General features: G+C 54.8%; 1 protein-coding gene across 3 annotated transcripts in view; it reads left to right on the top strand.

Annotated features, from left to right (window-relative positions):
- The window catches only part of AMBRA1 (autophagy and beclin 1 regulator 1), a 178437-nt gene extending 161497 nt beyond the window's left edge, over window positions 1-16940 (top strand). For all 3 annotated transcript variants that reach the window (XM_047693076.1, XM_047693075.1, XM_047693074.1), the window contains 4 exons: window positions 890-1029; window positions 8507-8599; window positions 9873-10066; window positions 15357-16940. In XM_047693076.1, the coding sequence (XP_047549032.1) occupies window positions 890-1029; window positions 8507-8599; window positions 9873-10066; window positions 15357-15853 (924 nt within the window). In that variant the 3' untranslated portion in view covers window positions 15854-16940. The remainder of the gene's footprint in view (window positions 1-889; window positions 1030-8506; window positions 8600-9872; window positions 10067-15356) is intronic.
- Window positions 16941-16993: the final 53 nt, after the last annotated feature.

The following is a 16993-nucleotide window of genomic DNA, read 5'->3' as shown; positions in this document are numbered from 1 at the left end:
ATTCGAAAGAAAGTCCACATCCTTCATTCTCCCACTGCCCTGCCCCTGTCTCTGACTAAAGTTGCTGTGGAATGCTGTGGAATGCTGGAGTGCTGGAATGCTGGAATGCTGTGCGGCTTGGTGGCTGGAGAGATCGGAGGCTGTCTTTCACCTCCGGTCCCAACCCCTGCTACAGCTAAGCTGCCTCCTCAGAACATAGTAGCTTTGGAAATAAGCCGACCATTGAAGGGGACTCTCTCCCTTGGAGAAATGGATCTATTTAATGGTGATTTATATAAGCTAGAACGAAATCACGTACCTGTGTGTTCAAGATCCCCCTCTCCCCTGCTTCCTACATCTTAGTGCACCTTTTAGGTTTCCTTAACAATAGCAGTTTTAACATTGCTTTTAATTGGATGAATTAAGAATGTTCTCTGGTGTTATCACCCCCTCCCGCCCCCCTATCACCTTCAGTTCCCCATTGCTATGAGAGCTGTGATTGCCATGGTAACAGGACTCCCAGTTATGCTTGGCTCTCACTGGTTTGTCTGGTCAGGGGAAAGTTAGGGGCAGGTCTTCCTGGTGAGCGGAGTTCTGACTGGCTTTCCAGGGGGTTGCCTTTAAGCCACGAAATGAAAAGAGCTAAAAGACTGTAAAGAGAGCATGAGCAAGCTTCCTGCAGAAACGCCCAAGTGTGCCTCTAGTCTTGCTCGAGGGTTCTAGCCTTCCTCCTAAAGTAAGAGGACCCCAGCTTCCCCCTGCTACCCAAGTTCGCCAGTATGTGTGAGAGGCCTTCTTTCTTATCTGTGGTTAACTTGCTTCTGGCCATAGAAGGGACTTTGTTATTCTTGATAACAAATTGTTTCTCCTCGAATTCTCTTTTCTTCCCTCTTTCTCCCCACCCCCCCAGAGAGTTTTCAACGTCCTTTACCCCATGCCTGCCGACCAGCGGAGACATGTCAGCATCAACTCTGCCCGCTGGCTGCCCGAGCCGGGGCTTGGCCTGGCCTATGGTACCAACAAAGGAGACCTGGTGATCTGCCGACCAGAGTGAGTGGCCCAGGGTGGGCGGCAGTGAGGGTGGGAGGGGGTCATCCAGCCTGAGGATGGGAGTAATAGGCATCATCCGTGGGTCTGCTCGTGAGATGGGGTCTCATAGGTGGGAAATCGAAGCTCCCCTAGAGCCTGCCTCCTTCTCTGTGTCATTCTGTAAAGGGTCCTTTTCACTTAGGGTTGCTAGGGTTAGCTCTCCGTCCCAGAAATCTTCAAAAGACTGGTTTAGTTATTATGTCTTCATAAATCTAAGGCAGTGTTTTTTTCCTTTGTTTTCTCTTGTTCTCCGGTTCCCTAGTGATAGTAAAGTTTCCCTGCAGACAAAGCATAGATATCAAAGATTCCTTTCTAAACGCTTTTAGAAAAATTCAACAGGTGGTCTTGGGTTGTGTAAATGCCATAGACGTAACATAAGAAATAAAATTGGAAATAGAGTATTGTTAAAGCCCTAATTTGTCAGGCCACTGATCTCTAGCAGCCTGGCTCTGTGTCCTGCCTGTTTTCCTTTCTGCTTGCACTTCATAACAGTGAAGGCAAATTGAAAAGCTCCATTTAAATCAGAACGCCTATTATCTGATCCTGAAGTAAGGGGTAGGAGGGGACACTTCTGTCGTAGGTCCTGATGACACCCCTTCCCCTTGGGGCGGACAGAGGTCTTTTCTTTCACTCAGACCCTGGGAGTCAGGCAGGTCTGTGGTCAGTTCCCAGACCCAGCCAGGTGGGGCGCGTGAAGCTCTGTGTGTCAGTGCGGATCAGGCTGATTACCGCCCGGGCCGCCGCAGGGTTCCAGCCGACTAATGCCTCTGCTGCCTCCCGGCCGTCCGAATGCTGTCCTCCACTTGGTGCGGAGCTTCTCCAGGGGTGTTCTGCAGCTCACAGAGCATGGCGTGACTGGTCTGGTAGGGTCTGTGGCTGTTGGAAGTGTCTGTGTTGCCTTTTGATAGGGCCTCTGGTGATTTTTCCCAGGGTGTGTATTTGGGTCAGTTCCATGCCTGGCAGGTGACTGGTGACCGAGCCTCGTCCGCTGAGCTAGGTCAGTGGCTCAGGAGAAAGGAAACCCTATTCTAAGGCCAGCTCTTTCACTCTATCCTGCATTTCCGGAGCCCCTCCCAAAGAGAGGCTGCCGTCTGAGACTGTGGTTCTGCCGGCCGCACTCTGCTCAAGCTCTGTGTCCAGAGGGCCCCTCTCACTAGCTCCTCGTGCCTTCCCAGAACCGCGCCTGCCTCTTTGACGACTGTGCCACTATTAGTCTCGGCGCCGGGTCTGTCCATTTCTGCCCTCCCCCTGGCCTGACCGTAGTCCTGGGATCAGTCTGCTCTGAGCTCTTTCTTTTTTCCCAAAGCACATGAGACCAGTTATCTTATCTCACCCTCTTAGGAGTTCGTAAGAGGACTCTGATAGGCATCTTTTCCAAAACTGGCACAGAATTCTGGGCCATATTTTTATTCTTAACCAACACTGTAGTTATAGGCCTTTCTTTCCCTGTTTCTCCGAGACATCCTTCCTCAACATTATTGTCTCGTCTGTAGCTCCAGCCATGAAACCTTTGTCCCAGCCAAACTCCCAGCCCCTTCCCTTGTAAAAATGACCTGCTCCAACAGAGGCAGACTCTCTACCTCCAGTTCATCGTGGTGCCACAAAGGCTTATATGTCTGAAACCCCGGCCTCCGCACTTGCTGTGAGTCACGGACACCTCAGCCAGACATGAAGCTGGCTTTGGCCTCTCTTCTCTCTTTTCTCCCCATATGTTGTCTTCAACAACCAGCACCAGCAGGCTGGAGCCATCCTGGGCTGCCTGGGGAACGTAGCCGCCTCTTCCAGGAGCCTCTTCCAGGAGCCTCTTCCAGGAGCAAGTAGGCACTGGCATTTGACACCACGGACAGGGGCCCATTGCAGACCTAGTTGTGTTGGCCGTGTTGGCCCGAGAGAGAGCTAGCTTGCCCTGCCTGTGTGGGGTTGCTGTTTTTCCTGAATTGTTGGGTCATTCTGGTAAATGCCCTAAATCTTAGGGCTGCATATTTGAGGGAACCATGTAAACTAAGACAGACATGACTTTGTCCTAACTTGTTCAGAGCTTCTCTGCTTCTCAGTCCCCTTCATATCTGTGGGGTTTGGCTTCAGGCAGGGAAGACTGAGCAGTATTCAGGTAAAGACGGGAAGACTTATCCAAGGCCGCCCAGCAGATCAGTGACAGAATTAGGCTCCCTGACTTTCTAATTCTGAGCTCTTTCCTACCGCTGGTTTTGTTGTGTTTTTTTTTTTTTTTTCTTTTTGCCTTTTTTCTATCATGAATAACTTTAAAATTCTGATAGAAACCATGTACGCTCTTCTACAGAAAAATATACCACAAGAACACCTGCATAATTTCATAGCTCTCTTAAGACCTCAGGTAAAGCATGCAGCCCTAGATCATGTTGAGACATTTAAGCGGGTCAGATGATTGACATGGAGGGAAATGAGAGAGGAGAAGGGAGAATGTTCACATCTTTTGAACAGTCTGTAGTGGTCTCTGGCCTAGAACAAGGAGAACAAGTGAATAGGGCAGGAGGAGCTCAGGGTTGTTGTCTCTCCAGTAGGCGGCTGCCTGAGGCTCCCCACCCTTCCCCTGGCGACAGGGCTCTCGCACACCTGTTCCCAAGGGCATAGCAGCTGGCCGGCAGGGGTTACAGCCCTCCCCCAAGAACAGGTGCTTGTCTGCCTTCGTCTGTGGACACGGGCAGCTGCACCCCGCTTTGTGCTCTCTGTCTCCCTCTTGAATTCTCCTCCATTGTCCTAGCCTCCATACACTCTCCAAGCACAAAGACAGAGGTCACAAGCCCCTTGGGCATCTCTTGGTGGCACTAAAACCCCACTGACAGTAGAACAAGGCCTCAGGAAATACTCCCATCATTCCAGGGAACGAAATTCTGATGATAGGCGAGGAGACGAGCAGCTGGCTCCGTAGCCCCTGTGCGAAGCCATTAGGGTGGCTGATAGCCCGGTCCCCCCACCCTTCCTAGCAGCAAGGCCCTCCTTTCTCCTTTGCTTTGCTCCCCCACCGGCCACTCCTCCCAAGCTGCTGCTGTGCTGGCTGACTGCCAGCCCAGCCAACACCCCCACCGATAACCACAGTGGGTGTGAAGTACCAGATTGATGTGAGGGGGTGCTTGCTCACTTCCGGCTTCATAGATCAGCCCTACAAATGGGGGGGAGGTGTTGCTGGGAAGACCACTGCTTCTCAGAGTCAGCTCTGAAGACGGAATTGAGGGACTCCTGCCAGAAGAAACTAGGGTAGGACTCTGGGGCATTTGGCCCCCTGGCTGAGTGTGGGACCCCTGACAAGGCCCCAGCTCTGTGCCTTAAGAGGACACCACCTCTGTAAACAGTGATTGCAATCAAGCATCACTGACCAAGGAAGAGAAAAGCACACCCTGAATCAGAAGGGAGCCACAGAGACTTCATCTTTCCGGCTGTCCCACAGGAGCCAGGTGCCAGCTTTTTCCCCCGTTGCAGTGAGAGTGGGGATAAATGCCTGTCCTTCTCTCAAAGAGACAGCCATGTAAGGGATAGATGAAAGGAGATGTTCTCAAAGAGAATATTCCCTAGAAGTGGAGAAGTTCAGGCTGAGTCGGTGGAACGTGCAGCTCTTGATCTCGGGTATGTGAGTTCGAGCCCCACTTTAGGTGTAGAGATTACTTAAAAATAAAATCTTAAAAAAAAAAAAAAAGAAGTTGAGATGTTCAGAGCCATAATCTGCATGGGAGCATGGTCACCACTGAGAAAGCCAGGCCGGCTCCTCGCTGTGTTGAGGGGACTCAGAAGGTCCCAGTTGTGAGGGAGTCACAGAGCCCAGCCTGGCAGCACAGGCTGCAGATGCTGCTGAAGGAAGCCTGGGAGGAAGTGGAAGCAAGTCCCTTTGAAAGGCTGGCCCAGCTCGGCCTTCCCGCGCTTCCTCATCCCTTCGTGTGTTTACATGGCTTCCGGGAAGAACCCAGAGGCAACAGTGACTCATTGATCCTTACTAAGACTCAAAGAGAAAAGAGATGGTTGGGAGCATTCTTCAGCTTTTAGGTGGAAATCAGTGATACTGGGTATTGGAGGCTAAGAGTTTCAGTAGCCAGAAAGGGTGTCTTCACCTCTGATCCTTGTACAGTACCTGGAATTTTAACCAAACTTCCAAAAACATGAGCTTGTTGTCATCAAGTTGCTCTGACCACAGAAAGTAGAACAGGTCAGGGCTCCAGTAGACCTGTTGATGGCAGGGGTCAGGGTGGTATGCAGTAAGGAGGGAGGCCGGCTAGAGCAGCACATCTGCCAGTCTCTGTCGTCGCCTTCTGCTTGGCCGTCAACCTCATCACTGAATGTCCTGAACCCGCAGCTCTGAGCTGACGGTGCATGCTGCCCAATGGAAGGTGTTTGAGGGGACTGTTTGACATGATGCTGCCACTCCCAGCACAGGGACTGGGGCCTTCAGGTGGCCTGAAACTGGAAGGAAGGTTCCTGTCCACGCAGCGCATGGCTCGGCGTAGGTCTAGTGTGGACGGTTTGTTGTCGCTAACCAGCCCTGGCTAGCAGGAGTTACAGAGGAAGGATTTGTCAGGGCCCCAGATGGTACTGCCACCTGTCAATAAATCTTGACAAGTTTGTAAATCAGAGGCTCCCTGGCAGCTGGCCTCACGTGGGGCCTCATGCAGCCAGGATTTGCTCAGCAAAAGCTGCAGTGATGGCTTTGTTTTGGGGGCCGCTGCTATTGACCTCTGGCCCTTTGCCTCTTCCCTCATGGAAGGTCCTCTCCTGTCTCCTGGGCTCTGCAGTGCCCCTGCTGTTCTCAGACAGCACACACACACACACACACACACCCCGCCAAGAGAGCTGAATGCTCTGAAGAGGAAGGAGCTGCTTCTTTTTAAACGGACGGTCTGAAGAAGATCACACCAAAAACGCAGCCCTGTGGGTCCCCGGGGCTACCCGAGGGCGGTTAGACCGGAGCAGGGAAGGAAGAGCACCTGTGCATGGCTGTGGCTCTTTTCCTCCAAAGACGCTCGTGTGCCCCTTAGGTGAAGCCCAGTCCCCAGAATCCTCATGACAACTGAGAGGCAGATGCAGGGCTCTGGCCCAGGCCTGTTCCCTTTCACCCGCAGTAGCACACTGTCCTGACATGGGGTCCCTCGCCATCCAGGCCCTGTCAGGTGCCCATCCTGGCTAATCCTGATATCACTGCCCCCACAGATGGCCTTTTCCTCATGACCCACTGGCTTTGATTTTTCTGCTCTTTGTTGAAGTTCTGTCATTAAAGGAAGATGGCTGGGGCTTCTAGGTGAGAAAGTTGGCTTTTGTCGGAGCTTGTCTTAGCTCAGGCAGCCATTACAGAACACCACAGACTGAAGGTCTTAATCAACAGAAATTTATTTCCTCACAGTTCTGGAGGGTGGAAGTCCGAGAGGAGGAGCCAGCAGGGCTGGGTTCTGGTGAGGGCTGTCTTCTCACTGTGTCCTCTCATGGTGGAGAAGGAGAGAGATCTCTTTCTTACTCTTCTTTTTCTTTTTCTTCTTTTTTTCTGAGATTTTTATTTTTAAATAGTCTCTACACCCAACGTGGGGCTCAAACCTCACAGCCCCAAGATTGAGAGTCGCATGCTCCGCTGACTGAGCCAGCCAGGCGCCCCACTTCCTTACTCTTCTTATAAAGCCAGTCTCTGGATTAGAGTCCCACTCTTCTGGCTTCATTTAATCTTAATTACCTCCTAAAGACCGTCTCTCCAGCTGCAGTCTCACTGGGGGATAGGCCTCCCATCTGTGGATTTGGGGGGATGCAGTTGAGTTCATGGCCCGGTTCCTCCAGCACGTGTGCACGCCCTGTCCCATCTAGGAGCCGAGCCGGCTGTTAAGCGTATCTCTTACAGGGTGCCTGGGTGGCTCAGTGGGTTAAGCCGCTGCCTTCGGCTCAGGTCATGATCTCGGGGTCCTGGGATCGAGTCCCACATCGGGCTCTCTGCTTAGCAAGAAGCCTGCTTCCCTCTCTCTCTCTGCCTGCCTCTCCGTCTACTTGTGATCTCTCTCTGTCAAATAAATAAATAAAATCTTTAAAAAAAAAAAAAAAGAGTATCTCTTACAGTCTCCAGAGGGACACCAGGGTTTGGTTTGGGTGTGTTTTTTGGGGTTTTTTTTTGTTTTTTGTTTTTTTTTCCAAAATTTATCTATTTGACAGGCAGAGATCACAAATAGGCAGAGAGGCTGAGAGAGAGAGGAGGAAGCAGGCTTCCCGCTGAGCAGAGAGCTCAATGCGGGGCTCGATCCCAGGACCCTGGGATCATGACCTGAGCCTAAGGCAGAGGCTTTAACCCACTAAGCCACCCAGGCACCCCTGGTTTTTGTTTTTAAGTGAGGTCTGCACTGAGCATGGGCCTCAGACTCACCACCTGGAGATCAAGAGTTGCGTGCTCTACTGACTGAGCCCGCCAGGTGCCCCAGGGACACCAGAGTTTGGACGGGATCAGACATCACTTCCCCATCTCCTGTCCCCACCTTCACCCACCAGCACCCCACGCTCAACCACAGTGACTGCTAGGTAACCCCTTTTCCAGGAAGGAATCCTTAAAACCAAAGCAGTCTATGGGTTGCTTCCTGGGGTGGCAGGCCATTGTAGAGACACGAGAAGCCAGGGCTTCCCTTCTGCTAGCGGGGCCCATGTGAGATTAGAAGAAATGGCTTGGGGTGCCTGGGTGGCTCAGTGCGTTAAGGCCTCTGCCTTCAGCTCAGGTCGTGATCCCAGGGTCCTGGGATCGAGCCCTGCATCGGGCTCTCTGCTCAGCGGGGAGCCTGCTTCCCCCTTTCTCTCTGCCTGCCTCTCTGCCTACTTGTGATCTCTGTCTGTCAAATAAACAAATAAAATCTTAAAAAAAAAAAAAAAAAAAAAGGAACGGCTTGATGGCCTATTCCAGGGGAAGGAGGAAGCAGGGCGAGGTTGGCAGCGGGAGAACTCCAGAGGGTAAGATGCCTCATTTTCCTTCCTTCCTGCCCCATGGCAGCAGGGAAGACCCGGTGCAGGAGCCTGTGCTTTGTCCGCTTTGGAGGACGAAGCCTGGACTTTAGGCAGGGCCGGCTATGGCGCCCTGTCTCCCTAGGGCCTCCCTGGCCTCTCATTTGCCATCTTGGGTCCTTTCTTCATGCCTGAAGAACACTCAGCCCACTGCCTCCATATAGTGGGGCTCTTCCTTAGCACTCTCTTAGGCCCTCAGAGGAGTTGCATCGGCCTTCAGAGGCAGGAAGAGTCCCACCGCTACAGGCGCTTGGGCTGTTGGAGAGTCATCAGTGTCACTCCAGTACTGAGCGTCCTGGTGGGAATCTCTAGTCCTGGTCTCAGCTCAGCCCCTTGAGAGACTAAAGAGGGCTTCCAGGCCACAGTCCATGAAGCCCTAGAGGTGTACGGAGCTCTGGCCATTCTCTCTAATGCTCTCTCTACCTTTTCTCCTCCACCCTCCCCAACTGGTTTTCAGGGCCCTAAACTCTGGTGTTGAGTACTACTGGGACCAGCTAAACGAGACTGTCTTCACGGTCCACTCCAGCAGCAGGAGCAGTGAAAGGCCTGGGTGAGTTTGGAAAGGAGGAGGGCACAGCCGCTGGAGGAAGGCCTGTCCCTTCCTCCTGTTTCGGATGGGCTCTCAGGCAGTGCCCTCGGACCGCTCCGGCCTCCCTCGCTGCCTCTCCTCAGCCACAGTGGCTCCTCTTTGATCTGCTTTATGCACTGAGCTTTTGCAGTTTCATTTAAGAAAAGCATTCTGTGGCTAAGGAAGAGAACAAAAACCTCTGCTCTTAGATTCTTGACTGAGAACAAACTAGGACATCCTGTGGCCCTTTCCCATCCTGGCCATGGTATCTGGGCACACTGTGAGGGGGAAGACAGAGCACTAGGGAGGGATGCTGTCCCCAAGAAGTGTGCCTGTGGCCCACGGAGAACCTGTGGACAGTGCTGCAGGTGACCAGGGCCTCAGGGAACAAGCTGCTCAGAGCTGTAGCCCAGGGACAGACCTTCCGCAGGGGCCAGTTAGAGAGTAGAAGCCTGGCCTGATCCTCTTATCACTTAGTTTATTAATAAGGACTGGAACATTCTGACAAAAAGTGCTGGGTCAGTAATACACCTTGGGCAATCACTGCTTCCTAGAGGAATTACAAGGCATAGCTCGAGGAGCAGTCTCCAGAAGCAGCTAGAAAGGAGTGGCTGGTGCCTGTCACGGAAGTCGTGGGCTCCCTCTCCTTCCAGCTCCACCTCTCCCAAGGGGTCAGTGCCTGGGAGATGCCCAAGGGAAGAGGGGTGCTAGCTTTTTGCCTGGGCCTTCCTCATAGGTCAGCTTGAGCTGCCTGCCTTCAAGGGTCTGCTGTGGGAAGGCCTTGAAGGAGACCAGAGGGCTTTTCCTCTAACGTGGAGATCCAGGGAAAGTTCCAAGAATTTAAACTGGAATCTTGTCAGCACATAGTTAGAAGGAAGGGAAAGCTGAGAGAAAGGTACTGCTGCTCACCCTTTGTCCCACAGATGTCAGCTGGTGGCTTCCTGCTTGTAAATAAGAGTCTTAAGATCAGCCACCTCTACCTCCCCAGAAAGACACTCCCTGTTGGAGGGAGTGATGGAACTAGCTGGTTTGCAAAACGGGGTGGTTCTGCAGCCTCCTCGCATCATCCCAGGTTTGGCCTGACCTGGAGGAGTGACCTACCATTGGGAGGGAGCCACAGGAGCACAGAGTTTGTCCTAGGAGCCTGCAGGCTCTGCTCCAGGGGGCTGTGCAGGATTGGTGGGGAGCACGTAGAACTCGGCGAGGTGTGCTGTCCCACGCGCTGCCTGACTTCCGTCTGCCTTTCTCTCTCTAGAACCAGCAGAGCTACGTGGAGGACAGACAGAGACATGGGTCTGATGAATGCCATTGGACTGCAGCCCCGGAACCCCACCACCTCCGTGACCTCTCAGGGCACCCAGACTCTGGCCCTTCAGCTGCAGAATGCTGAAACACAGACAGAGAGGGAGCTACAGGAGCCAGGGACAGCGGCTTCGGGCCCTGGTGAAGGTAAGAGTCACATAATTTTAAAGCACAAACACGACTGAGGGTCCTGTCAGCCCTCCTGGTCCCTCCGCAGAGACAGCGGGTGCCAAGAAAGGGCCCTCCCCTCTCCGGAGGAGCGCCCTCTCACCTGCCTGGGGCGCGTTCCCCTGGGGGCACGAGGAGACTCCTCGGTAGGAACAGCGTTTCCCTGATCTGGGTCACTGTTTGCAGCAGGCCGAGCTGCTCCTGCAGCTCTGCTCGGCTCCCACCGAGTACCCTGACCGCCCTCTTCTGTAGGACTCAGAGGACCCAGGCTGATGTTCCAGAGAGAGCACACAGGAGGTGGCCTCGATGGAAAAGCCTGCGAGAGAGACTCAGTGCCACGGGCTCTTGTTCCCAGGACAGGCACGCCGGGCCCTGGGCTTCTGGGGCCAGCCGTGATCACACCCACGGCTCCTTGCCATTCTGGCTGTCGCCAGTGCGCCACCAGCCCCTTCCTTCACCTACCTCAGGTGTAGCTCGGCTGGCCTTGGCCCCGGCTCTGTGCTGGCCTCACGCTTCTGAGAACCGATTAGCACTTCTCAGCGGTACAGCTTGGAGCCGCTTAGGAGTCTGTGGGCAGCTGTGCCGAGCAGGCTTTTCTCGCCTAGTCACTCCCCTTACCCGACCCCGGCCCCTCGCCAGTCGGACCTTCAAACAAGGCAGCCTCCAGCCGGACACAGCATGCTTCAGCTCTGTGTGAGCCATTTGCCACAAAAGGGCCTCAGAAGGAAGAGCCGTCCGTGATTTGAAGGAGGCAGAGTGACAGATCTGCCTGTGTCTCCCCAGGGAGCAGCTTTCTGTCCAGTAGCCCCCCACAGGGCTCTGTCCCTCTTCCCCCTGTGAATGGAGATTTTTAAAAGTTGAGTCCATTTTTTGGTTTGTGGCCCAGGCTGCATACCCATCTGAGGCCCATGCCTCTTCCTTGGTTCTGGCCAGTTTCCCAGGGCAGTTCCCTACCCGTCCCCTCGCCACAGAGGACAGCAGCTGGCGGAGGCGCTCTTTGGCAGGTGTAGCCGTGTGGTGCCCAAGTGCGGCAGAGGGGCTCCTGCAGCTTGCCGCGGCGGTCTGGGGCCCGTGACCTTTGCCTGGAGCTCTGGACGCCAGCCCTTCTCAGCACCCCGGTCCCTTTCAGAAAGTCCCTCACAAAGAAAGAAGTGAGGGGAAAGGGATGGGTTGTGGGGACAGATGTCACTGGCCAGCTTCATCTCTCCTGGCGCCAGGAGGTGCTTACCCCATCGGACCACTGGCCGCTCCTGCCACTCTGGTAGCAAGGCAGGGGACCAGGAAGTAAGTGTCTCCTCAGGCGCACACGTCCCCTCTGGCCCACCTTCCCCATCCGGCAGGTGGGCCTTGAGGCTCCGCATACTGGAATCCCAACTCTCACCCCTGCTTCTCTCTCTCCGTGTTGGCAAACTGGTGGCCACAGCTGCAGGAACATGTAGCGGAAAGCCTTAGTGAAGTTAGCTGACCCTTCTCCTGGGCTTAGCTAGAAGGTGGGGCCCAGGTGGGTATCCCCTGTGCACCCCGACACGTCAGCGGGCCAGGTGGGTTCGGTGAGGGAAACGGCTCTGCATGACTGATTCCCATTCTGGGGCCGCCCCTCCCTTAGCCCTTTCCCCGTCAGTCAGCACAGAGGGTTTCCAGGCCACTCTTCATTTTCTGACTTAATAAAAATTGGATTAGTCTCCTCAGCTCTTTCTAGGACTTCCAGGAAGAGCCCTCCACAGAGGGAGTTTGCAAGTATCAGCTCTTTAGCTTGTCCACCTTCAAAGTTTCCCGAAGTTTCCCGTCACTCAGAAATGGAGGGGAGCGTTCCCTGGGCTCACTCTTTGCCCCCCACACTGATACCATGCCTGCCCGGCATACAGTAGGCATTCAGGAGCTTTGTGGAATGAATGGATTGAGTGAGGCAAAGGCCTGCCCCTGAACTTGGCTGCACTGCACTCCTCTCCTCTGACCGCTGGAGAAAGGTTGCCTAGGCCTCCTCTTGGCTGGTGAAGATGAGAGCCTCACCGCAGTAGCCCGGGGCCAGGGAAAAGCAAAGGTGGAAAGCGAGGGGCTAGAAGGCCAGCGTGTTCCCTGAGGGCAGGAAGGGCAGCTCTTCCTTCTACTCAGCCTCGCTTCCCTCTTCCGGGCAACAAAAGCCCCAGAATTAAATGTAGTTACAGGGCATTATGGGAACTTGCTGATTCCCATCCTGGCGTCTGCATCTAGAATGTACCTTAGAACTTGCCAAGGAAAAGATGTCCTGTCAACAGTAACCCAATTTCCCATTTTTCAAAGACAAAAAGAAATGCTCTTGCCGGGAGTGGAGACAGCAGAATTAACCTCTATGGCCACCACTGCTCCTAGAGCTAATAGCTTGGATTCCCGGCCATGGTTGCCTTTTCCCTCAGGCTCCAGTGTGTTTTCTTCTTGAAGAATGTGCCAGGGGAAGAGTTAGCCTGGCTTGGAATCCCGGAGGGAGAAGCACAGCTCACAGCTATGTGCACCAGCCGAGAGGAAGCCGTCCACGGACACGGCTTAACTTCTCCATCTAGTCTGTTTGAGCACTGACTTTATGATTGATACTGTGTTAGGCACCATGAATCCAAAGGCATTGCAGAGAGAAGCAGAATCCGAGATGAAACCATTGCCTTTTCCTTCAAAAGCAAGTTCAGAAAGGAAACAAACACTTAAGTACTTCTCATACAGCAGAGGGGTGACGTGTGATCAGATTTCACAGAGTACCTTAAGTCTGGAGCACCTGTGATCAGCCTAGTAGCCCTTTCATTCAGCCACACATTCACGTGACAGATGGATGCCAAGTGCAAGGCCATGTGTTAGACACCAGACCCAAAGATAAATAAAACTCACTCTGAGACCTTCAGGGACTTGCAGCCCAGGAGGGAGATACCACAGCCACAAATAACACCCGTGGAAGGATGGGGCACTGGGAGGGCTCAGGGAGGGAGCAGCCACTTCCTGCTGGGGTCCACAGAAGGCCAGGTGGGAGGGGTGGTATTTACATTGACCTTGACATTCCCAGGGTGTCCCCAGTGTGAGTGAGCAGGGGCAGGCACGCACACAGCAGTGCCCCACACACCAGCTTTGGTAAGAGCATTGGTGCAGGAAGGGAGGATGTTTGGGGAAGTGTCTGGGACGTGACCAGAGGCCCTTAAATGCCCTGCTAAGGTGTCTTGACAACTTTGAGAGCCCTTGGAGCTGCTGGGTTTTAAACAGATTAGGGACTTAACTAGAACTCAGTGAGTCTGAGCTTAATTAGAATGGTAATAGCAGCAGCGTGGAGGCTGGGTGGAAAGGGAAGAGGTAGGAAGCATGAAGACCAGTCAGGACATAACAGCCACAGTCGTGGTGAGAGGTGGCCCAGGCCAGGGCCATGGGAACAGCAGGAAAGCACAGGAGGGCCTCTCCGAGGACCTGACTGTAGCACTGCTCTTGGGGCCCCAAGGCAACCCTGTCCTGCCCCTGGAAGTGAGCTTCGTGAAAAGAGCTGATAGTTCACTAGGCACAGAGCCCAGCACAATGAGTTCCAATGCCAGCAGGCCTCGGGCCAGCCCCCTGCACATCCCAGACCCAGCTGGGGAGGCCCTCAGTGCACAGAGTTCCTGGAAAGCAGTGGGGGTGGCAGCGAGCACAGAGAGGTCCCCAGGGGGCCTCGCCAACAGCCCTTTTGGCTTACAGGGTAGGAGCTGTGCCAGCACCTCGGCCCTAGGTTGACCTTGCCTCTTACCCTCTGCCCCACCGTTTGAAGGCTTTGTCCCCTGAGAGAAGTGTCTTCCCTTCTGCCCTGGGAGTTGGCGCTGAGCTGTCTGAGGGGGAAGCGGGGAAGAGCGGCCGCCTTAGGGGTCGGGGGGGTGGATGGGTAGCGTTGATGGGGAGAAAAGCAAACTGCAGGCAGGGAAGGGAAAGCTCAGGCAGAGTCTGCACTGCCTGGTGCTGGAGAGATGGACCTGGCGAAGGCCCATGGCATGAGGCTGCCAAGCACCAACCAGGAGGGAGAGATCTAATGGGGCCTCAGACACCATGAAGCTGTGAAGCTGGCTGGCTGGAAATCCAGCTCTCACAAGGCAAGCAGGGAAAAGGGACTGGACAGGGAGGGAGCAAAAAAAGTCTTACAAAAATAGCTGTTGACAATAAGTACCCAAAAAAAGAAAAACCCTCACCGTCCGTGTCCCCAAGTCTGCGAAATCCCAGACTGGCCAGCAAGTAGCCACAGCAGCTAAGTTGATAGGTAGTGCCGGTCCTGGCGGTCCGCAGGCTTGGGTTGGCTGTGGGGTAGCCCAGGTGGAAGGAGCTCAGGACAGAGCCCCGCTCCTCCCAGACCCCAGGTTCATCAGCACAGCCGCCGCGAAGCGTCCACCGTGCCTGTTGTCTCATTTTCTCGGCCCGGCACTGTGCAAGGTGGACATTAAGAGACTTGTCCAAGGTCACACTGCTAGTACAGAACAGATTTGAGCAAGAGCCTCCCCTGCTCCCACACAAGAGGGGTGGGATGCCCAGGCCTTTGGGGAAGGAACAGAACCTTCTCTCCCTCCCTGGAGATGTGCGCTGAAGCCTCAGGCCTGGGCTGTCTCCAGGGAAGGATGAGGGTATCAGGCATCCTGCCCAAGCCAAGGAGGACAGTAAATGGGAAACAGCTTGGGAAATCTGGTGGTTTTGGGAAGAGAGGAGACAGAATGCCTTCTAGGGAACAGTTAAAAATCCAGTCTTCCTTGTGAGCTTTTAGGAAGTAAACAGAACAACACCGAGGGAAGACAGCACAGCTTTGAAATGAGGCCGAGCAGACTGTTTGCCTTCAGGCCACACTCTGCAGGTTGCCCTCTCTTTCCACCGACCAGGCAGCACGCCCTCTCTCCAGGCTGGGTCCCCCAGTTACCCAGACAGGGAGAAGGCAGACAAAGCAAGCCATCTGTGGCCACCCCGCCACCTTCATTCATGTAGTGACTAGCCTGCCACTTGTGCTGGAAGGGTCGAAGCCAAATGCCCGTTTTCTGGTCCAGCTCTGCCTCTTAACTGGCTGAGTGGCATTGGCCACCTCATGCCATCCTCCACCTCAGTTTTCCAACCAGTAGAACTGAAATGGGAATTAGGATCAGTTGGGGAGTCTTGTCTAGCTTTCAAGTCTCTGACTGATTCTCCAAAGGAGTTGGACTCTTCTCGTTTCTGCTTTTGGCGGAGAATCCCCCAGCTCCTCCTCACGGTGGCCTCCTTGCCTATGTGGTCCCGGTCAGCCACGAACTCCCTCTGTCTTGTGCTCCCTACCTTCCAGGCGAAGGCTCTGAGTCTGGTGCGAGCGGGGAAGACGCCCTCAGCAGGATCCAGCGGCTGATGGCGGAAGGGGGCATGACGGCCGTGGTGCAGCGGGAGCAGAGCACCACCATGGCCTCCATGGGCGGCTTCGGCAACAGCATCATCGTTAGCCACCGCATCCACCGCGGCTCCCAGACCGGTGCTGAGCCCGCGGCCACCCGCGCGTCCTCCCCCCGGCCCTCTGCCTCTCGGGGACTGCTTGCGGAGCCCGGGCAGCTGGCAGAGCGGGGCCTGAGCCCCCGGACAGCCTCCTGGGACCAGCCTAGTGCTCCAGGGCGGGAGCTGCCCCAGCCGCCCCTGCCGCCTTCATCCCCAGTCCCCGCCCCTCTCCCCATTCCCCGCACCGAAGGACCAACCCTGCACTGCGACATGACCAATAACAACCACCTTGCTGAAGGCAGTGGCAGCAGCAGGGGGGAGGCCGCGGGCCCCAGCAGGGAGCCACGGAACAGGTAGAGACCCATGTGTGCACTGGTGCTTCCCCTTGGAACCGCTGAGCAGAAACTGGACCTCACAGCTGACTGGGAACTGTCCACGCGGAAGAGCTGCGGGCTGCATCAGGGAACAGGAGCAAGAGGGGGGGCCCTGAGTGAGGTCAGAGGCAGTGGGCTTGAGGCAGTCGAATGGGCAAGGCTTGCCTCGGGACTAGAACCTTCTGGAGGATCTGGAGCCCAGGGGAGCCATACTGCTATGCTCCGTGTAAAGGGAGGAGGAAGTGGGTACCCTGCCATGAACCCCCCCTTTCTCCCAGAAACATGGCTAAAGAGACTCACCCCTGGGCAGAGAGCTCAGAAGGGTGAACTGTCTTCCAGATCTGGGCCAAACCATCCAGGACAGTGGCCAGTGGGGCAGCTTTGCCCTGTCCCCCTGTTGCATGGGCAGAGCCACTAGGAGCCCAAGAGCAGGAGGAGCAGCCTGCCCCCCCCCCCCCCCCCGGAGCCACCTCCATCTCTGAGCCTTCCAGAGCTTCAGCCTCTCTTGATCTTACCCCACAGAGACCACGGTCAGGGGTCAGGCCAGGCTCCCAGATTCCTGAAGACAGGGACTTCCTGCACTTAGTGATGGGGGACAACCATGGAGCGAAGGGGGCAGCCTGCTTGCCCGATACAGGATGGGGTCAAGGGATGGTGGGCAGGTCCTCACTCAGGAGTTGGGGGTGTAGGCTGGCCAGCCCCCGGGGCTTGTCCACCAGGCTCCTCTCCGCCTGCCCCCCGGGCCCTCAGAGCAGCACCTGTGGGTAGCAGTATTACATGAGCCCAGGCCAAAGCCAGCCCCAGGCTGGGGGAGGGGATGAGACTCCAGGTCAGAGTGTGAGGTCTCGGTCTGTGACTTAAGGTGTTGCATGTGGAATCTTGAACTGTATGTGTAGTTTCTAGTGAAGAAATCAAGGCTCTGATTATTTTGTTTTTAGTATGAAAATGTGATTTCTTTTCTGTTTGTAACTCATCATAGAAACATTGTGGTGGGAGGAGAGGGGATAGTCTGACTGCTAATGAGGGAAACACCAAAGATCTACATCATTAAAATGATGACACGCCCCTCACCAGGCTCCTCTCTGTTTGTTTCCATGGAGGACGGAGGAGGGGGTGGTGATTG

Source organism: Lutra lutra, chromosome 10, assembly GCF_902655055.1.
Source record: "Lutra lutra chromosome 10, mLutLut1.2, whole genome shotgun sequence".
Taxonomy (NCBI): domain Eukaryota; kingdom Metazoa; phylum Chordata; class Mammalia; order Carnivora; family Mustelidae; genus Lutra; species Lutra lutra.
Note: the sequence above shows the minus strand (reverse complement) of the source record. Positions and strands in the feature narration are given on the sequence as shown.